Raw genomic sequence first — 23,235 nt, forward strand, 5'->3', positions numbered from 1 at the left:
TAGGGCAGTACAGAACTGAATGAGGACAAAGGTAGAGAGGATTAGGCGGCCATAGTGAAGAGGAAGTCTTGAATGTAGAAGGAGAAGACGCTTGTGTGGTAGAGTTCGTAAAAGAGGAAGTGGTGATTTAGATAGTCTGGTGTCCTGGAGGGGAGTTATTCTCCACCAACCAGTCCAGTTATATAAGAAATCTCTATATGATATAGCACAATTATATTCCCCTAGATAGTCAGCATCACATCGGAGATGGTTACTTCAACAGCCTCCCACATCGAGGAATGTGTATGATGCTCTATCTGTCAGGTGCACCACAGGTGGCTGTTAATAACAGTCCTGTGCGTACATGAACATTTACAAGAGGTAGATCTTGTTTTGATATTGACATTCTTTTTTCTATGACTTCTATTGTCAGATTTGTCGTTTTGTTACCAGTTTTGGCAGGGGTTGTACAGATTTCTAGTTTAATTGTTATTTTGGCTACTCAGGAAAACCGTAGAGGATTAAACCTGTTCACCATAGTAGGATGTCGTTGTTAGCGCTTTTGTTGCACGCGTTTTGAAGAAAGCTACTCAGGAAAACCTTTCATTTTGAGGTGTCAAAACCTGTTCGCTGTATTGTTGGCTACTCAGGAAACCTTTGAGGATACACCTGTTCACCGTGTTGATATTTAGATTTTTGTGAAAGTTGTGTTAAACTTTTGTTCATTAAACTGCCAGTTTTGTGCTCTTTAGTTTGTGGATATTTCTTCACACTTTGAAATTTCGTATTTTCTTTTTGTTATTATTTGATTGCTTTTACTCTTGTGTGGAGAGTTTATAGTTTTCAAATATTTTTAAAGAAAGGCTACAGCTTTCAAAGCATAAAAACATCTAACAGTGTCATCGGTAGTGTACGCATCTTGTTTGCAGGCTCTCATCGTTGGGGCTATTTTTCTCCCTAGAGGCTCATGGAGTTGTTTCTCATTTCGAAGATTTTTATTTTGTTTATACTTCGCAAGTGCAAGCAATAGGTTTGTAAGCTATCGATTCCATTGAAAATGAAACTAATGCAGTAAAACTATAGTTGCTTTCTGTAGACAGAGGCTTGTGTAGGCTTGTCTTAAAGTCATAAAGTATTGAAGATTTTTTCTTTATGCTGGAAATGTTTAAAACTTTTGCCGCAATAATTTTTTTAAGTTTGGCGAATTGAATGAATTGTTTCGGCGTTGTTGCCTCCCAGTTTCATACATTTCTGGGCGTATTTCTTAACTTGGTTAAATACCAGACACATGTTTGTATGGACAATTGCCCATTTTCATTTTATCTCTTTCTTGTTTTTTTTAAGGTATATTTTTATTTTACAGGTCCAAAATGTAGTGGATTACCTGTTCTCAACAAGCCGTAGATCTGCATTTAGTAGACTGCTGCAGCTTTGCATTAAGCGAGGTTTTAGCTGGGCCATTCGGCCTTGTAGCTCGAGATGTACATATTTAAAATGGTATCTCATTAAGTACACATATACTAGTACTAAATACACAGCTTGTAGCTGGAATATTTTAAGCACAGCTTTATAGCTCGCAAGTGGGGCATTTGGCCTCCCAGTATGGCGTGACACTACAGCAATGCTGCTGGTGCGTGAGGGCGGTATTTAGTTCTTCGCCTTAAATATGTACTACATGTACGTAGAGCACAAGGCACTGTGGCCTTCTAGTACGGCTTTTCAACCAGCAGCAATAGTACAGCGCTATGGCTGGTCTGGCATCATGGCCTCACAACTCGGCAATGGCCGGTGTGGCACGGAATGTATGTGTCTCGTGCGGCGCTACAGCTCCATGGCGGGCGCGGGGGTTTCATGACCTCCCAGCATGGCGAATAACTACGCATGCTGTGCAACAGCACAGTGGCTGGAGCCAAGTTGGCAACGTGGCCTCACGCGAGTTGGTGTCCGTCGGGCGATTTTCTCTCCGATCTCCTTCATGATCCTTGGGGCTTGGAGGCGCATCGTCTTGCCGCTCTTAGCTCGTCAGTACCCTGGCGAAGCGTTGGGCTGATAACCTGTTGAAGGAATGATTTGCGCAGAGTTGTTAGGGCAGTACAGAACTGAATGAGGACAAAGGTAGAGAGGATTAGGCGGCCATAGTGAAGAGGAAGTCTTGAATGTAGAAGGAGAAGACGCTTGTGTGGTAGAGTTCGTAAAAGAGGAAGTGGTGATTTAGATAGTCTGGTGTCCTGGAGGGGAGTTATTCTCCACCAACCAGTCCAGTTATATAAGAAATCTCTATATGATATAGCACAATTATATTCCCCTAGATAGTCAGCATCACATCGGAGATGGTTACTTCAACATGTTGGAGGGATGATTTGCGCAGAGTTGTTAGGGCAGTATAGTACGGAGTGAGGACAAAAGTAGAGTGGTCTAGGCGGCCATAGTGGAGAGGAAGTCTTGAGTGTAGAAGGAGAAGACGCTTGTGTGGTAGAGTTCGTAAAAGAGGAAGTGGTGATTTAGATAGTCTGGTGTTCTGGAGGGGAGTTACTCTCCACCAACCAGTCCAGTTATATACGATTTCTCTATATGAAATAGCACAATTATATTCCACTAGATAGTCATCATCACATCGGAGATGGTTACTTCAACAGCCTCCCACATCGAGGAATGTGTATGATGCTCTATCTGTCGGATAGTATTTAATGTACCACAGGTGGCTGTTTATAACAGTCCTGTACGTACATGAGCATTTACAAGAAGTTGATCTTGTTTTGATATTGATGATCATTTTCCTTTGACTTTCATTGTCAGATTTGTCACATTGTGCCGTTTTGCTTTGGCAATAACTGTGCTGATTTCTTGTTTTCATTGTTATTTTGGCTACTCAGGAAAACCTTAGAGGATTAAACCTGTTCACCGTAGTGATTGTTGTTGTTATCGTTTTAGTTATACGAATTTGTAGCAGCTACTTCAGGGAAAATTTTAATTTTAAGGATCAGAACATGTTCGCTGAATTGTTGCTGTTATCGTTTTAATTATACGAATTTGTAGAAGCTACCTCAGGAAAACCTTTAATTTTAAGGATCAAAACCTGTTCGCTCTGTTGTTGGCTACTCAGGAAACCTTTGAGGATACACCTGATCACCGTATTTATCTTTATATATTTTGTGTAAGCGTTTTAGCTTTGTTCATTTCTTAAACTGCCATTGTTTTGCTCTTTCATATGTGGATATTTCTTCACAACGTGTGGTTTGTTTTTTGTTTTTCGCTGCTGAGGTCTTATAGAATTGCCTCCCAATTTCATGAAATGGTTGATATAGGTGCTGCAGTCATTTTCAATTTGTTCTGACTATTGTTATTGAGAGCTTATAGTTTTCAAATTTTTTTGAAGAAAGGCTACAGCTTTTAAAAGCATAAATAACATCAAACAGTGTCATCGGTAGCGTACGCATCATATTTGCAGTAAGTGTGCAGGCTCTCGTCGTTTAGGTTATTTTTCTCCCTAGAGGCTCATCGAGTTGTTTCTCGTTTGGAAGTTTATACTTTTATTTTTACTTCGCAAGCGCTAGCGATAGATTTTGCAAACTATCGAATTCATTGTAGATGAAATTGATGCAGTAAAACTATAGTTTGCTTTCTGTAGACAGAGGCTTCTGTAGGCTTGTCTTGTAGTCATAAAGTGTTGAATTTTTTTTTCTCATTCTTTTGGTACTGTTATGCTGGAAATGTTTGAAACTTTTGCCAGCGACAATAAATGTTAAAGTTTGGCGAATGCATGAATAGTTTTTGGCGTTGATGCCTCCCAGTTTCATACATTTCATTAAGTATTTCTCTCTCAACGTGGGGGTTAATATTTTTTTTTCTTCGTACAAACAAGGCAGCCTTTGTGAAATTTGCAATTTTGTTTTTGCATCTTGCAAATTGCATGTATGATTTTATTCATAAATTTCTTTTGTGAATGTGGCATAAATATGTTTTGAGCAGCTAGGTAGCAATGCTTGCACCAAAGCAATATTAGGAGCACACTTCACTCACATTTTATCTAGCTCACAGCTTTGGGGTAATTTTCTCCCTGGTGGCTCTTCGGATTGTATTCCGGATTTTATTATACTTCGAAGTAGTGAGAAGCATGCACACTATTTAGTCAATTGACAGAGACATTGCTCATGCAAAAAAGTGTTATTGCTTCGTAGGCTCAATACGCAGTGCGTATGGTACGGAGTCCAGGGAGATTCTCCTCTGGCTCAATACGCAGTGCGTATGGTACGGAATCCAGGGAGATTCTCCTCTGGCTCGATACCGCGTGGCAGACGTGCTGCTCACCGCGTGCAACTCGTTTGCTGGCGTAGAGGGCAACATGGCCTCCCAGCATGGCGATCTATTGCACATGCAGCGCTACAGCTCAGTGGCTGGCGCAAAGTTGGCAACGTGGCCTAACGCAGGCAAGTGTCCGTCCAGCGATTTCTCACTCAGGTCTCCTTCACCTCCTTGTGCCCCTGGCCATTCATGCGGCTTGGAGGTGTGTTGTCTTGCAGCGTCCAGCTCGCCCCTGGAGAAACGTTGGGCTGATAACCTGTTGGAGGGATGATTTGCGCAGAGTTGTTAGGGCAGTACAGTACGGAGTGAGGACAAAAGTAGAGTGGTCTAGGCGGCCATAGTGGAGAGGAAGTCTTGAGTGTAGAAGGAGAAGACGCTTGTGTGGTAGAGTTCATAAAAGAGGAAGTGGTGATTTAGATAGTCTGGTGTCCTGGAGGGGAGTTATTCTCCACCAACCAGTCCAGTTATATACGATTTCTCTATATGAAATAGCACAATTATATTCCACTAGATAGTCATCATCACATCGGAGATGCTTACTTCGACACTAGCGTGTGTACTAACCAGCACTTCGACAGCCGAAGCACATACACTCCGACGGCTTTCTCTACGGTTTGTCTCGGATGGAGTAAGTTGCATGCCACTGCGAACGCCTCAATTTTCTTCATCAGATATCGAGCATCACTGAGTCGCTCTTGACTGTTCCTGTTTGGCAGGTCAGCACCGCTTAGCAAATACAGAGGCGACAGCTGCTTCTCGGCGTTTCCACACCACCAGAGCACCCACAGATGCGCAACGGAGCACTCAGGGAGGACGAAATCGGGGGGAACGCGGCGAAACTTTCCAGCCCAGAAGAAGGTCGGTAGTGTTGCAACGCTCACCTGGATCAATTGGAGCTTGGTGATCTAGTGACTCTGACACGTTGTTCTTTTCGGCTAGTTTTTTAATCCCTACTTCTGCGAGACAGTTACGCAGCGCATCATGCAATCCATTATAGGTGACTGTGCGTGCACCGATGGCTCGATCCCCTAGCTCATGTACGAATTTACCATCTCGTGGCGGACCTTTTCAATTTTTTTCGATGTTCAATAATGTCTGGCCTTGCAGCTCCTTCATCTGGCTTAAGATAGCTACATGAGGTGAATCACTTTGCTTTCAGCTTCGAGTCGGGTCCACTAAATCCGCAATGCACACACTCCATCAGACTCTTGATAAGCTCAGCGTCCTGAGACAACACTGTCTCAAAAAGAGGATGGCAAGGCGGGAGATGCGTTCGCACGAAAAGTGTGTGGTACACTATCGATGCAAGGCAAAACTCTCCTACAAACGACAAATGCCCTGGGACCCCTTGAAATATGGTCGTTACCCCACGTCGAACCCATTCATCTTGCTGCTGAAAGTGTGGAGGAAAAATTACAAACTCATGTGGCGTGCCTTGGCTAGCAGAGGACACGCGGATCGGGCTTGAGTCGACTTGGACTTGTGTAGTGGCCTTGGCTGGCAGAGGGTCGCTTGATAATGGGGACTTGAGCTTGAGATGGAAGATTTGAAAGTGAATTAATTTATGGATGAGCGGCAAGGCGCTCCGTTTAAACTATTGCTACTTTCAAACATTCAAACTGTTCAAACGTTTGAAATGTTCTTCTTCTCGAGAAACTTGTTGCACCCTCTCGAGTTCTTAGAATTCATTCATATCATGCAGGCAGTCATGTCATACTCCCCCCATGAGCCTGTGCGGTTTAACAAGGAAAGATGCGGCGGATGCTGACTTGCTGCGTCGCCTTTGTTGATGGTGACCGTGCCGTTGGTGTGCACTAACTTGATTGTGTACGGACCATGCGCAACAACCCGCGTCTTGATCGAAAAGCTTTCGGGATCCGCAGCATGACATTGTCATCAGGATTGTAGAAGTTCTCGATGCGCTTGTCGTTCTCGCGATCATTGTCAGCGAGGATCGCCTCGAGCCTTCTCTTACATATAACTCCAGTTCGCTTGATACAATTGGCGATATATCATGTCTTGGCCGAAGACGAGCCGTCCGGGTGACGCATTCATGATACTGGGGTAGCTGGCACACACCGCAAATGCCGCGTAGTGTAACGCCTTCTTCCAGTCCACATTCTCGTAGCATCGAACGATATTGAGTAGCTCCAAATGAACTCGTTCGCAGATGGCATTGGCTTGCGGGTTCTTAACGGTAATGGGCTTCGCCGTGATACCGTAGCTCAGCTAGAGATCTTGAAATTCATTTCTAGTAAACTCTGGACCTTGGTCGTGAATACTTGTTTTAGACGAGGGTACCGGCAGAGCCATTGACGCGCGAAGCTTTCCGCTGTCGTTAGGGCCTCCTCGTTGGGCTGGATGGCGACCTCGAGCCAGCGTATGGCGTGGTCGATCATTGTGATGCCATAACCACCGTCATCGTAAGGACCAATAAGGTCAACGTGTACCACATCCCATGAGTTAACTGTCTTCAACGCTCGCGGGGGCAAGAGTCCGTAGTCCTGCTTGCCATCGTGTACCTTTGCACTTCTTGACGAACGCTGTAACAAAGGATTCCATACCGGGCCAGTAGAGAGCTTGATGAATCGTCTTGAATTGACGCTCATGTCCAGGATGTCCGAGGTTCTATGGGTATCATCTTACTAGGTCTTCTCGCAGTGATTCAGGGATAACAACTCGCTTTTGATACGCGACCAGCGAACAACCAAGGAGAGACATGAGCTTGTAGTTGAGGTTGTTGGTTCCGGCAGGACATGCAGACTTGATCGTCTGAATTGTTTCATCTTTCTCTTGATGATCACGGATGACGGGGCCGTGCATGGCGCACTCAGGCTCGTCAGTCGCAGCGTAAATCCCTTCGTCAAGCGTCTGCTGCTGCTTACAGTCGAGCTGCATACGGAAGAACGCTTCAGCACCGATGTTCTTGGAACCCTGGATGTAGTGTAGTTTGAGTCGGTACTTAGAAAGAAGTATTTTCCAGCGCTTCACGCGCAAATTTGTCTCTGTCGGGTAGATTAGATTTTCATGGTCGGTGTGGACCACGACATCGAAGCCGAGTAACATAGTTCGATACTCACGAAGCCGAGACACGATGGACAACAATTCCAGTTCCATCGTTGTGTAATTGATCTGGTACTTGTTCAGTGACCGAGAGTAGCAGGCAAGAATGGATTTCTGCTGCATGATGATACCTCCAAACCGCTTTCCACTGGCATCGGCGTACACATGAAAGGGTTGGTCGAAATCTGGAAACGCCAGGAGTACAGCTTCGGCGAACGCCTTCTTGATAGCGTTGAACGCGTATGCGTCGCTCTGCAACCGGGTAAACAAGACCTTGGTGCTGGATATCCGGTTGAGTGGGGCACATAGCGCAGCTTTGTTAGGCACCATGTCGCGATAATAATTGATCATTCCAAAAAACCGACGGAGTTCCTTTCTGTTCTTGAAAACTGCGATTTGCTGTATGGCTTGAATCTTCTTGGCCTGCGGCTGGATGCCTTCAGCAGTTAGCGTAAAGCCTAGGTAGTCAACGGAGTCACGCAAGATGTGACATTTCTTGCCGTTGAGGGTGACATGGTACCTGTTGTGCGGTTCGAAAACCACACGAAGATGCTCCAAGGGTTCTTCCTCGTTGCAAGAAAACACCAGTATGTCGTCGAGATAAACCACGACGAATTCGAGATCTCCAAAGATCTTCTCCATAGACGCTTGATACTCATCAGGTGCGGTTGCAACGCCCATGGGAAGTCTCTTGTACTGGAACTTGCCACATGACAAGCAGAAAGCTGTGTACGGTCGGCTTGCTTTGGCAAGTCGACGCGAGTAGTAACCTATTTTTGCATCAAATGATGAAAGACACTTCGCCCCTGCGAGGCGCATGAGGATTTCGCGGATCTTGGGCACGTAGTACGGACTGTGTCGCAGGTACCTGCTCAGAGTTCGGCAGTCGATCAGTAACCGTAACGACCCGTTCGGTTTGACTATGAAGAAGGCTGGAGAGGCCATTTCCGAGTCGTAAATCTTCTCGAGAACGTTTTGGTTGACCAATCGCTGGATTTCTCTCTTGGCTTTGGTTTTTATGATCCGTGCAATCGCGTACGGCTGTGCATGCACGGGCTTAAAGTCAGGAGACAGAGGTAGCACGTAGTCATCGAACTTCATTATGCCAAGATGTCCGTCGTACAGATGCGCGTACGGCTGCAGGAGATGCAGGTAGCTAATTCTCCAGACACCGTGTCTGGCATCATCTCAGTCGGTTGGACTGCATCGTCGCTTGTCTCCTTGTACTCGTCGATGAACTCGGGGTCGGTGTTCGTATCCAAAGCCGTCGCAGTAACCGGAGAGCCCGTGTTCAGCGCGGTGGAGCAGCCGTCCCATTGAACGATTTTATCCTTGAAATTGAGCACAATGCCCAGTGCTTCCATTATATTGCGTCTAATGACCATTGAGTCTGTGCTGCTTTCAAGGACCTCAAACCGGTGGGTGATTCGGACCGACGGGTTGAGCTTGGCGAATTTGAGCTGCACGATGGCGCTACCATCACTCTTGACCGGACCACCTGCAGTCTGATAGGTTGTTTTGGACGCGACCTGTCTGCGTCCGTGCTTGGCGATAGCTTCCATAGCCGCGTTGATTACACTCGAGGGATTCGATAGTGGAGTGCTCGCCACGTAACTGCACGTCAATGCGTAGTGGCGCCTTTGTGGTAGCAAGCTTGTTATTGACCAGACCAATGAACTTGAACTATTCGTCTTCGTCGCCGGACTCACTGTTCGCTTTGTAAACCTTTGGGTCCTTCTTCGACCTGGACGATTTCTTAGTTTCAGCTTGCTTGTGCTCAGCTTGTTGCTGCTTCTTGAGTGCGAAGCAGTCACTGGTGTTGTGGGATAATGTCTTGTGGTGTGAACACCATTTACCCTGGCCCTTTTGTGTTGGTGCAACAGAGTTCCCGTGCTTGTTCTTGTCGCTGCAGCTCTTGTGTCGCTCCGAGTGATTGGACTTGCTCGGCTGGGAGTAGCGAGATGACTTCTGCTGCTGATTGCTATTTTTGGCTTTCGAGACGGACTTCTCTCGCATTTCAATGCGCTCGAAGTACTGACGTAAAGCACTCATTCTTTCGTGGACGATTCCAGACGCGGCAAGTTTGACTTGCCACGCGTGAGGCATGACACGCTTCAGGAATCGGCACTGCTGTACCTCGGGGATACTTTCAGCGTTCACTGGTAGCTCAGCGAGCATACGCACAAGTTCCTTGAGCCGTATGTAGACTTGCTGCACTGACTCGTTCAGCGCTTGGATAGGCTCCAAAGGTTTTCGTCGAGGGTCTCGCTGTAGTCGAGAGGGACTAGTTGCTGGCCGATATTCTCATAGAATTGAGAAAAGGAGAATGCTTCCTGCGCCGCCTGTCTCGCAGCATCTTCGACATCGTTCTTCATCGCACCGTCGAGTAGTAAGAGAAGTTGTAGTGCGGCTTGTTCGACGTCCCAGCCTTTCTGCCGGGCTAAACTCTTAAGGCGCATGCTCCATCGCAGCCAGTCCTTGGCATTGCCGCCGTAGAACTTGGGGATGATGATCTTCGCGGTGTCGGCCGGAGCGCACTCAGTCGCTGGGCTCGTGATGATAGTGTAGGTGACGTAGTCGTTCTTGTCATGAGACTGTCGCACCATCTTGGAAGGTCTTGAGGGATTGTTCCGTTCCAATTTGAATATGTCAAAATGACGTGCCTTGGCTAGCAGAGAAGACGCGGATCGGGCTTGAGTCGACTTGGACTTGTGTAGCGGCCTTGGATGGCAGAGATGATGGCGGCTTGAGCTTGAGATGGAAGATTTGAAAGTCAATTAAATTATGGATGAGCGGCAAGGCGCTCCGCTTAAACTACTTCTACTTTCAAACATTCACACTGTTCAAACGTTTAAGAAAAAAAATGTTCTTCTTCTCGAGAAACTTGTTGCACCTTCTCGAGTTCTTATTCGCCACAGGATTCCTTCATATGAGGCAGGCAGCCATGTCACATTACTATTCGATGGTAGACCAACAACAGCTCTCCCAACATGCATATCTCCTGCAGATTCGTAGCGTAGATAGGTGTTCCGCATACCACAGCGATACCACCCTCTACGCAAGGGCACTGCTGTAGACGACGGACAGGCGGTTGAACCAGAGACGCAATTTGTTGCAGCACCTTTGCGCATCGATTGGGTCCCAATATCACTTGAGCTCACACCTCGTCTTTTTAACTCTGCGGAGACCTCGGCATCTTCTAGTAGACAGTGTAAACGCTTGCCAAATCGCTCATACTCGTCAGATCCTGGAAACAGGCGGATGTCCATATCAAATGTAGATGTTGCCCAGTAAATTTCTAGTGCCATGATTGGGCATTTTGATGGATGCAGTGGGTTAGCGTATACATGACGCGGGTCACGTGTCGATCACCGCCCTGGTCTTTTTTCATGTGAGCAAAGTACACTCTCAGCGCGTCGCCACGCCACTCAATGTGCGAATGCCTAATGCCGAATGCATTTGCAGAGCGACACATAAGATTCCACAACATGATCAAGTACACCCGCGCGAAACTTGCATCTCTTCCTGGTGGTGCCATCAAGTGGGTGGAAAGAAACTTTAAAAAGCTTAAAATTTAAGTTTTTTAAAGTCTGTTTAACCAGGGCCTAAAGGTGAGAAAGGACCCACTCTCATCAAATCAAAGGACCCACTCTCATTAAATGAGAGTGGGTCCTTTCCCATCTTTAGGCGCTGGTTCAAGTGGTAAATGCATTCTGTGCTGAGATTTGTACTGATTCTGATTGGCAAACATAAAAACGTACTCTAAACCTGTTTTTAGTTTTCAGTGTTCTGGAACGGTGCGTTTCGGTCTCCGCGTGCAGAAGTGTTCTGACTGGAGCACAGCTGTGTTACACAGCTACAAACTGCCACACAAGCTTAAAGTAAATGTACGCCGAGGGTACCGCCATTGCGATAGTGATGCTTAGTGCCTGTGCTGCGGCGGCCACGGTCGCAACATACGATAAGCGAAGGTACAGACGTCCGGCATCGACCGTCTCTACATTTTCTACTACCACGTTCGAGAACGCGCTGCATGCGTCAAATACAGACTGGTTTCACAAACCAGCTAAGGTGTGACCGTTCGTCATTCCTACGGATGTATCAAGAGGTGCGCGCAGCGTATAAGCGCAAGCCAGTAGCAAACAATAAGTGCCCGTTAGCAAAACGATTCGCTCTAATAATGCTTTACTTAGCGCAAGGGGGGAGGAAGGCGGCTATGGACTCGGCTGCCTCGACAATGGGGATTTCAAGATCACGTGCTGTTGTCTATATTAATGACTGCATGGAGGGCCTAAGCTCTATGGCAGCCTTGTACGTGGTTATCTCTAACACAGATGAGGCTAAAGCTGTGGAGGAAGGGTTCCAGTTAGTCGCCGGCTTTCCTGGTGTGGTAGAAGATGTTGATGAAACTCTCATCGCAAAACCATTGTCGTAAAGGTTTCTCTGTTGGTAATGCTCAAGCCATTATTGACCATCTCAGAACATATCGCTTCATTTCTATGCGTTCTGGGTCTAGTAATGATCAGTCTCTATGGAATGGGTCTGGAGCTCGAAAACGATAAGTTGTGGTGCAAGCACATTTTGCATAAAGGTTTTTTAATATACTGTACAACTAAAGCAATATTTCTGCTGGTCATAGCGGCGAGGAAGCTCACAAGCAAGAGCGACTTAGCTCTTAGTAAAATAGATTTTGGAATTTCTTCCTCCAATGAAACATTTACTAGCGGACGCGGGATACAAGATTTGGGTGCACATGTTGACTCCGTTCGTTGAGACTGTGACTAATCGTCGATAACGAGGATACAACCGTCTGCATTCGCGCACTCGAATAGCAGTAGATAGTGCATTCGGAAGGCTAAAGAGTCGTTTCAGAATTCTCCTTGATAAGCTCGAGCAGAAGACGCCTGTGCGTATTTGCAGGTTGATCTACAGCCGTGTGGTGCTACACAACATGCTCTTAGCTATGAAGGACAGTGTTGACGTCCAAGGTACCGACCCACTACGAGCCCAACCCGACGTCATGGGCGATGGGGGAGGGTTGACAGCATCGGAGCCGCCGCTCTCACATAGTCTCGGGATATCTAAACGAAATGACCTAGCGGATATTTTGATGGCCTTGTCGAACAAAACAAATTTTATATCTGGTTTTGGCGCAAATGTGCATGTTTTATATCGCTTTAGCTGCTTGCCTTTTGAGGCTAGTTGCTCTAGTAGCTGTAGCTGCAACACTTGCAAGCGTCGTGCCTCTTCATGTTGAGATTTCAATGTCTCAGTGCGGCTTGCAAGTAATTCGTCGGATAAAGAAGAAGAACGTACTGCAAGCGATGCCGCAATGGCTTCCATCCCAACCTGCATAGCGATAGCCAGGTTGGCGATCGGTGAGATTTTGCTTTTGTTTTTTGTCGTCTTAGGCGCTTCAACTCCAGCTGTGGCAGCACCTGTATCGCTTAGCAATCTGTCGCTATCTTCTTCGTGAAAATGGGAGTATAGAAGAACCTCACCACTAACTCCGTGTCGCCCCGCGAAAGCATTATGCAAATGACCCATATACTATCATCGATTTCGCGAAACTGACGGGTCAAGTTGCCTGTCTGCTCAGACTCTCGTTTCTCTTTGCGATATGTGCACTTAAGCTTGCGATACTTCTGAGAAACCTACATGCATATAACAAATGTTACGGTACAATACAACAATAATAAAAAATAATCTACCTGTTCCCGGGTAATGATAACACCAAGTGACTGTAAAAGAACGCTAGCGCAATTTGCCAGGCCAGTGCCGTCTGCGTCTTGGTTTGAGCATTCTCCAGCTTGTGCTTGACGTCACCGTCCTCGAAACGAAGTCTCAGTAGCTCAGCAATCATCTCGTTAGACCATTTAAATCGCTTCCCAAACTTGAGCCTTTTGGATCTGGAGACCAATGGCGCTGGCTCGGCTTGCACTGCCGGCGCTGGGCTCGCTGCGTCAGCCGCAACACGGAGGGACCACCGCTACCAGCGCCCGGTAATTCGCCTATCTAAGTGGCAATAAAACGAAACGTGAGCGAGTATCAAACAAACAGCTGAGTGGTTGGTGTGTAACTCTTACTTGGACAATCTGCAAAACGGACGCTACTCACCAATCAAAATTCTGTTGAACATTTCGCTATATACCCAAACCTCTTTTTATCGCTGTGTTGCTTTGCTGCGCACAAGGGCCTTATAGCTCCTTCTTCACGAGCTTGAGTAGCTGCAGGCTGACGTTTTAGCCGGCTTGAATTCATTTTCCATGGCATATCCCACATGGCATTCACAATCGCTATAGATGTGGAATAACCCAGCGCGGTGAGTGTTAAGAGCAGAGTAGCTGAGTACTTCGCCGTCCGCTTTCCGAAGGGTGAGAAACTACGTTTCGAATACTTCTGCATCCAGGTGGTCAAAACCAAGCGGGGGGGGGGTGTCGCGTTTTCTAGTGAGGAGTGGCTTAACAAGTCGTCGTAGCTGCTTTTCAGAGAGCCTTCGGTGCTTTTCACTCGTTCTGCAAACGCGCCAGGTATTAAATGAGGATGATTAAGATACACCCACGAGACGGAGCGACAGTAGGAATTCACGTATGCAGCGCGTGAGCTTGGGCTGACAGTGTTGTCACGAATCTGCTCAGCTTGGCGCCTTAATTCATTCATACTGGCTGTGTGTGCTCCCCATCGAATGTCTACGGATATTTGTCCTGCAAAAGACCAGAAACGACCGGCTGTTGTAGCGTCCTGTAATACTACTGAATTTTGTAAGCACTGTTGGACTCGAGCGATTTCGGTCGGAAAATTCGAGACATTCTGTCCTGTCCTAAGCCTTCCAACCATCCCAATATGTCCTGCAAAATCTGGAGATTGAATGTTGTGTAAAGGGAACAAGATAGCACATAGCATTAATAACCATTTCCGTTTTTCCAAATGAGACGGCGTTAAACGAAAAGATGTTTACAAACCTAAGTACGTATCGCGATTTTGGCACGCCATTGGAAAGAGCATGATCTCCCATTGGATTGGTACATTCAGATCTACAAAAAGTGGAAAACGCACTGAGCGACACGCCTAAAAAACATACCTCCAGTAAGAGGATTGAAATCCTCTTGGGTCTCTTCACAACACCCACCAGCACGATGACGGAGGAAAACGAGCGAGACAACGGACAGCGGACAAGAGGACAGAGTGTATCGACGAACAGGAGGAGGGCGACGAAGTGAGGCAGCCGGGAGGGATCTTCCGAGAAGTCATTAACCCTGTACGAGCAACCGGCGGACGAGCTTTTGGGTGGTGTACCCAGAACAACTTCATGCACTGCGGTCTTTTCGGTAGAGGTCGTGGTTGCTGGATAAAGGGGCGAGCGAAATGTCGCATGCACGCAGATCAAGGCAAGCGAGGGGCAGTTCCAGATTTGCGGCGCAGCAGGCAAGTGCTCGCGCAGACGCAGAAGAAGATTACGCCGGTATTGGTGCCTGTAGGAGATAAGTAATAACAAGTCAGTTGCTAGTGAGGCACGAGACGAGATACGCTAAGTGGAAATCGAAGTGTGACAGAGAGACGGGTATAAGCAGGATCGTCGGTATCAGCAGCCCGGAACGTCGTGAAGTTTCCCCAAAGAATAGGGTAGTGGAGCTGGCCCCTAATGTAAAAGTCCCTGGGATAGCGATCGAGCGGCTTAGCATAGATCTCCGAGGAACACCACTAGTTGCCGAACCAAGAAACCCAGCGTTTGCTCAGTGCGTGTGTAAGCTAGCGTAGGTGCGTGTGTAAGCTAGCGTAGGTGCGTGTGTAAAACAGCGACTTCTGTGGCCACCGGACATTGTCACTTGGCCGAGGGAAAGAACGGCGGTGAAAGCAACGCGACATATGGTAACCGTTGCGTATCGCACTAGTGATTGACGCCACGTAAGATCGTGACTGAGTGTCTCGACGAGCTACGACCTGGCAGCCGATTACACGCAGCTTACTTGGTAGTCATACAGGGGCCTTTTATTGAAGCTTGGTCCTATGGCACGAACCCTATCCACGCAGAGAGAGAGAGGGGGTGAAGGGGGAGAGAGGGTGAAGGCGTAAATAGAGAGTGAGGACGGAGTGAGGGTGATAGTACGAAGAACGGAACAGTAAGTAAACGAACGAGCACCGAAGATGCGCAATAACTTTCATACTAGACGAGGAATTGAAGGACGCCGCGGTGACAATGTCTGCGCGAGCGGCACGAGCAACTAAGAAGAGAACGGGTCCACGGACCCTGAGCATGACGACGCGAAGCCCAACGACGCCGCCTGTAGCACCCAATAAAAGTGTCAGCCCGGACGCGTATACGACTAAGCACAGGTGACGGCAACGGAGGGACTGACGAGGTGGCTGTCAGCAGCAACGTCGCGATGGCTCCTGTCGGAGCTGGTGGCGTGGTCGGCAGCAGTGAAAACGACGACGATGCGTACGACCATGGCAACGGCCAAGGAGGTGGCCAGGGCAACAGAGGAATTAACGACGGCGGGCAACCGGGGGACGACGAGACGCGCACAGCAGGTGCGGCAGCAGCGAAACGGGGTCAAGATGACCACGACCTGGAGTCGATGGACTGGTGGGATGCACTCACCCCAGGCCAGCAAGGATCTATGATGCGACGCTTTATAGGTCGACCAGCTGCACCGGCACCCGCGCAACTGACGCAACAACCCATTCGGATACAAGCACCGACGACGGACGCTCCACGGCGTCACAAGATGAAGAGGCTGCATATTTAGGATTTCAGCGGCAAGTCCAGTGCGTCGGTCGAGGCTTGACTGGCAACGATTCCTCAGGAGGTCGAGCGACCGGTGGACCGGGGGGCGACTCGTGAACGGCTGAAGAGCTGTACTACGGCACGACCGCACATCTTGAAAATGCAGCAAGCAAGTGGTTAATAACTTTGTCGAATAGCATGCCACCACAAGACCGCAACCTGAGTTACTTGGTACGCCATATGCGGAAGAAGTACGGCAGTCGTGACAATATGCTCAGAATTCATCAGCGACTAGCGGCGCGAGTCAGCAGCCGGGTGAGCGGCTCAGCGACTACGCTGCCAGCTTGACGAACATCGGCTTCCGCAAATGCATCCCAGCGTGGAGGCCTTCGTAAACGGAATCAATAACGAGACGACAGCGACGCAAATGGGGGCGTACAAACCTGAGACGCTGGACGAGGCCGTTCAGTTTGCGGAAGATAAGTGTTGTAAGTACGGAGAGGTCTTCAAGGTGACCGACTGGCGCGTGGCAAAGAGGCGCTGCCGGGAGCACCGCGAGTACGGAGAGAAAGGAGGCATGTCCCCGCCGAAGAAGAAATCCACGAATGAGGCGGCTAAGCCATTGGCCTGGGCTTAGGGTTCGGAGGAGAATCACCACCCACTTTTGACACAGATGGCAAGGTCGAAAACTGCTAAGAAGGACCCTCTCCCATTGGCTGTACTTCAGACGTTACTGTTGGTCTCTGCCGGGTTAGGGAAGGAGAACCCAAAGTCAAAACGGAAACCAATGCAGCGGCGAGCAATCTGCCACCGCGGCAGTCGAAGCAGAACGGAGGAACGGGCGTCAACGAATGGCGAAATCAGGGCAACAATGGCAGCTTTGGCAGCGGCAACTATGACAGCGGTGGTTTCTACGGTAGTGGCAACGGCAGCGGACGAGGGTTCAACAGTAGCCGCAGCTTTAGTGGTGGCGTGGGCTTGGCGGAGGCCGGCGGAGGCCCGAACCTAGCTAACTACGGTCCGACTGACACGCGCTCGATCCTGCAGCGCAAGACCTGGTCCAAGTGCAGCTACTGTGGTGAGGTTGGCCACTGGAGGCGAGAGTGTACCCGGCGTTTGGTGGATGAACAAGCATTAGGGGCGGCCCAACCGACGTCACTGGCAGCGAGCAGTAATCAGGGGGCGGCGCGCAGCTACAGCAATGCCACCGACGGCTTCGGGAAACTAGTGGCGGCAGTGAAGACGGGGGCTTCGCTGTCGGAGGATGTTACCAACCCGAGAGTAGGAGAAGGAGAGCCCGTACGGCTGCGTGATTGCGTAGCGATGGCACGGGCGGCGACAGAGGACGATAGAACTCTAACCCAGGGGAAGATCGCCGACGTGAACATCGGAGGTATAGCAATCAAGGGGAAGAGTGGCGTAGAGGAAGCAGAGGAGCAGAGCGACGATTCTATCGCCATGGCTGAGAAGGAATGCGAAGCATCGACGGCGAATCTACCGGCTACGGGTGTAAGGAAACGTGCGGAGGCGGTGTACACACCAGTGGCAAGTGACGCTGCAGGCGTGTGCGCGGAAGAGACTACAGAAGAACCGGTGAAGTAGCAGCAGGCAACGGCAAATGCGTCCCAAGTGACGTTGACGATGAGTGGTGGGAAGACCGTAGCAGCGGCGGAGACAAGTGGACCTGGCGGCAGTCCAGAATATCCTGACGAGCGAGCTGAGAGAGCGCCGAGAAAAATGAGCGAAGGTGCTGCGCCTTGCAGTACGACAAGCACTCGACGTCCCGCCAGAAGATGAGCGAGTTGTAGGCGGGGAGAATATGTGCGGGCACTATGCGTCGCCGTGGCTACAGTGAAGAAGGCAGAGGGACGCGCGGTCAAGAAGAGGAACAGACGAACGGAGACGAGAGGGAAGACAGTCAAGACCCACGACACCGAGGAGGATATCGCCAATGCCGGAATGTTGGTGTGTGTGCAGCGCTACGCGGAGATGCGTCCGAAGGAGCTGCCGGAGGAAGGATCGCTGGTGGAGATGCGGGCCGCGCGCAAGAACGTCTTCCGTGAAGCTAAGGCGTTCGAGGGGGCAAGGCAACGGAAACGGCTGCAGAGCCCAAGCCAACAGCATCAAACCGACGGTGTGACGTACCGGGTGAAGGTGCTCGACAAGAAGCAGAAGCCAGCGAAGTCCTACGTGTACCAGAAGCAGGAAATTTACGGAGATGTGGAGTTGGTCGCAGGAGCTGACGACCGGGAACTGCGAGTGGCGCAATTGCGTGCTGCCTGATCCGGAAATTCAAGCTGCTTGCCGACAGCCTTGCTGACGTTCACTCGATCGCACATGCAGGAGGTACGACTGGATAGCTGTGCTCAGTTTAGTGTCGCTGGAGTGGAACAGCGGAGGTACGGCAAGTGTATCACACGCGACGGACGGGGCTGAAGGCTTCGGGGGCGAACGAACACGAGTGTTGGGAGTGTGGCGATTTGTGGGTACGACTCAGTACCAGCAGAGGATCATAAAGGACACGTTGCTCGTTGATGGACAAGGTGATGAATTTCTGGTGGGCGAGGATTGGATGGTGGTAAAACAAGTGAACATGAACTTCGCGACAGGGAAGCTCAAATACCGTAACGAGGGTGGCCAGAAGGTGATCGTACCGTTCAAGTGTCATGGCGTGTCGTCGCTGCCGCAGGAGGGCACCGGACGCAGCTCTATGGTACGACTAGCGAAGGCCGTCAGACTGACTACGAATACCCAGAGCGTGTTGCGAGTGGCGGTGGACGCGGAAGACGGGACGACTGGCGTGTTTGTCCCGAAGCCGAGCTCTAAACGGCACATGAGGATCGCTCCGACAGTTGACACTGTGCGTGATGGCATGGCACGGATTGCGGTGCTGAGCTTGGAAGGCAAAAGATGAAGCTGCCGGCCAGGGAAGCGCTGGGCACATGGATTCCGGCAGAAGAGACGATGACAATCTTGTCATTGAACGGCGGATTGGAGCGCAAGCGAGTGGCCGAGTGGGTAGCTACTCTAAAGACGAAGGACGCTTCACCATTGGAAGACGATGCGAGCTTGTAGGTCGGCGACATGGAGCCCACAGACCGGGACTTGGTAGTGGCGCTATTACGACAATACCGATACATTGGGGAGAAGAAGAAGGGATGCCCGCCGTTGGCAAATACGTCTGTACAGCACCACGTCAACACGGGTAGTGTGGCACCAATTGTGTTGAGGAGACGCAGGCACGCAGTAGAAGATTACGAGTTGATTTATAGAAATTGGATACGATGTTGGGGCAGGACGTAATCGGGCCAGTAGACAGAGCACGGAGATTTCCAGTGGTTATTGTGAAGAAGAAGGACGACAGAGCTCGCTTTTGTATCGACTAACGGGCGCTGAACGCCGTTACAGTGAAGGATGTCTACCCTCTGCCGCGAGCGGATGAAATGTTGGAGGCCTTGCGTGGGTTACGAAGGTTTGCCAGTCTCGACTTGCAGCAACCGGCAGCTGGCCGTTGCGCCCGAAGACCGAGCGAAGACGGCGTTTACGACGCGGCGGGGGCTTTTTCAGTTCAAGAGGATGCCGTTTGGGCTGTGCAACGCCCCGAGTACATTCCAGAGACTTATGGACTGTGCATTACGTGGATTGACGTGGATTTGTTGTTTGGTTTATCCGGATGATGTAATTATCTTTACTAAAGGAACGGTGGCGCAGCACGTAGTAGAATTGGCAGCGGTGTTGGAGCGACTTTCGGAGTCTGGATTGAGGCTGAAGTTGTCGAAAGGCTCATTTGCGGCGACGCAGATGGGATACCTCGTGCACGACCTTACGATCGAAGGAAACAGCTGACCAATCGGTTGATCAAAGCTATTGTGGACTTCCCGAGGCCGGAGGACGAAGCTCAAGTACGCATATTCGTAGCGTTGGCAGGGTATTACCCACGATTTGTACCTGCGTTTGGGACCATGATGGCGCCGTTAACTAGCCTACTACGTAAAACGAGTGAGTGGGCTGGGGCGAAACGCAAGAGGAAGCATTTGCATGGGCGAAAGCGCGGCTGACTACAAGACCTGTGCTGATTTATCCAGACTATAAGTTGCCGTTTAAGCTAACGACAGATGCGTCGAAGACCGGATTGGGAGCGGTGCTGTAACAAGCCCAAGGACGTGGAGACCAACTGGTCACCTACGCTTCGAAGGGCAACAGCCCCACCGTCTCTAACTACAGTATTTCCGAGCTCAAGTATTTGGCCGTGGTTTGGGCTGTGAGATTGTTTTGACCGCACTTGTACGTGCATAAGTTCACGATTGGGGCGGACCGCATCGCGTTTAAATGGCTGATGACTGCTAAAGAGCCGGCCGGAAGACTACACCGATGGGCACTTACGCTACAGGAGTATGATTTCGATATCTTGTACCGTCCGGGGCGCGAAAACGACGTGGCCGACGCGCTGTCCTGAGGCCCAGGGACGGACAAAGTGGACATGCAGCAGGAGTTCGACAACGAAGATGAGCCCGCCATTGGCAGAGCGCAAGTGAAGCAAGTGATTGCTAGAGATGAAGTAGCGGGGGTAGTAGGGCTAGAGCTGGAGCATTTAGCGGTGGAGTTTGGCGGTGTCGCAGCAGTACGACCCATAGATAGTGCGGAGCTAGGAGTAGTTCAGCTTACGGATGGAGATAGTAAGCGGAACAGAGCACGTCGAATATAGTGCAGGGATAACTGGAGCATGGCGATTATCGTGGACGACGTGTATTTGTGAATGACGATGGATGGTACGAGTGGATATTGCGCCGGGAGGGGAGCGTGTACTACTTCCTGCTGTGTATTGGGCCTTGGCGTTCAGTCACGACAGTATCTGGAATGAACATATGAGGGGCCCACAGACGAGCGAACGGCTGCGACGATTGTATTGGTGGCCTCATATGGTCAAGACTGTGAGAAGTTGGGTCTCTGCCTGCCAAGGATATGGCTTGTGAAACGCACACCTAAAGCGGTAGTGCTTCCATTACGAAGTGTCCGTACTGGAGACGTCGGAGACCGTTGGGCAATTGACGTGGCCGGGCCGTTACCCGTGACACCGAACGACAAGCGGTTCGTAATAGCAGCGGTAGAATACACCACCAGATATGCAGTGGCAGAGGTAGTAAGTGAGCATAGGCGGAAGGCGATTGCGAGGTTTTTATGGAGCGAGTGGTTTTGGGCTTTGGACCTATGCGGGATATTATGATGGACGGGGAAATGGAGTTCAGCAGTAAGGCTACGGTAGAGTTGTTAAGGCTGCTGCAGGCGAAGCAGTCAACACCAGAGCCCTACCGACCGAACCTGCTGGGTCTCGATGAACGTTTCCATCGCACGTGGAAGGACATTGTGAGTTTGTACGTAGATGCGGAGCAAGCCGCCTGGGACGACTTCTTACCGAGCGCCCTGTACAGCTACAGCTCAGCGAGGCACGCTACGCATGGGTATCAGCCCAATGAGCTGATGATGGGCAGGTAATTACGCACGCCGCGGAACTACTGCGGCGGAGTCGATTGGGGTACCCACATGGTACACTGCAGGGGTACCACTAGGTCTTAATAGCAGACTTAAAGGAGGCGAGCGAATTGGCGGCGATGACGCTGGAGAAGGAGCAGGCGCGACAGGCAATGTACTACAATCAACGAAAGGGGCGTAGGGGACGTGAGCTCCGGCCGAATTCGTTAGTCTGGGTTTACCGTTCTGCACGACGGCCTAGCATCACGAATTTTGGCCACCGCTGGCGAGGGCCCGCCCAGATCGTAGGAGCCGCAGGATACGACAACTTCCTGATTAAGATGCTGGAGTCAGGCAAGGCGATTGTCAGACACTGCTCGCTCTTGCTTAGCTACTACTACCCTACACATCTACTGGACGACATGGCGGCGGATATTGCGAGTGACCTGTGAGAAGAGGCCATTGCAGCAGCGGATATCGACCCGGATGACGACGGAGAAACACCCAAAATAGCAGGAGGAGAATTCGGCGGTCCAGTGAGCGGGTCGTTGGCTACTGAGGAGCTCGGTCAAGCCTTGACACCTGCGAGTCGTACGCGAGCCAGAGCACGTCGGGTGCCCTACGACAACGAACCAGTTCCGAGTAGCCAGCGGGGTGATGCACTTGGGTAAGCGATGTCTACATCTGCCGGCGATCGAGGAGGTAACGCCGATAGGGACGACGCACGCGACGCGAGTGAAGCCGTCGGGCGTTCACGTCGCGCTGATTGATGTTGTCAAAATCTTCGTCGTGGCAGATACGGTTTCGGTCGCGTGAAAATTTGCCGAAACCTTCATGAAGTCATTCCGCCGCGCGGGGATTGCCTCCTTCGACGATATATCGGCGTCTCTCCTCCTTGTACTTTGCACGTCTATACGTGTATACAAACAAAATTCAAACACGTGGTACGTTTTGTTAGTTGGAAGCAAGATTCCAAGACGTACAGCTGGGAATACGACCTTTGACGAAGCTGTCAATATGTTGTTCAGTCTTGCGTCATTAACCCCTTTACCCCGAAAATTGTTCCGGATTATCCGTATTAAGTAGCATATGAATTAACGTATACGGAAAAATCAGTACTAAATATCTTTTTGAAAGCCTATTGCAGGGACACGTCATCAAGTGAGAGCTTACGATTGGCTGAGAACGCTGTTACAAAAACGGCATGTGAACAAAGAGCGCACAAAATTCTCTGAATTAATATAACCCTGCAAAAATGTTCAGATAGTTACCGGATGGGCAAACGAATTTCGCGCCAAAATGACAATCATTCATGGAGCCAACACACTTTCATTCAATCCTACAAAAAATCCTCGTCGGTGTTGCCGTCGTCCACGCGGCGCTTCGCTACGAAGCGAATCTTGTGCTGCAGCTCGGAAGGGACGGCAGTACCGTTGCGCCACGTTTGGTGCCACACCTGGCTACACGTAAGCTCACTGCCCTGCTCCAGCCGTCGCGCCATGTTGCACAGGGTTACACGGCCCTTCTTGGAAAGCGAACAGGTCCGGCAGAAGTAGCTGCTCTCATAGCTCCGTACTCCCGGTCCTGCCAACGCGGAGCACACCTTACACCTGCCTACTCTTTTGCCCGTTCTTCTCTCTCGCCTGCTGCAGGGCGTGTGGCTGCCTTGGCACCGGAGCAGCTAACAGCTCTTC

The 23,235-nt window shown here is 49.9% G+C and overlaps 1 protein-coding gene across 1 annotated transcript; it reads right to left on the bottom strand.

Annotated features, from left to right (window-relative positions):
* Nucleotides 1–10,299: 10,299 nt before the first annotated feature.
* Nucleotides 10,300–10,819, bottom strand: PITG_08433 (uncharacterized protein; the record flags this gene model as incomplete). The annotated part of the gene is made up of 3 exons (XM_002903770.1): nt 10,300–10,342; nt 10,396–10,642; nt 10,717–10,819. 3 exons carry the CDS (start codon nt 10,817–10,819, stop codon nt 10,300–10,302), a joined length of 393 nt encoding a protein of 130 aa, XP_002903816.1.
* Between the last annotated feature and the right edge of the window lie 12,416 nt (nt 10,820–23,235).

The sequence above is a fragment of the Phytophthora infestans genome, genomic scaffold (assembly GCF_000142945.1).
Source record: "Phytophthora infestans T30-4 supercont1.13 genomic scaffold, whole genome shotgun sequence".
In the NCBI taxonomy this organism is placed as follows: domain Eukaryota; phylum Oomycota; class Peronosporomycetes; order Peronosporales; family Peronosporaceae; genus Phytophthora; species Phytophthora infestans.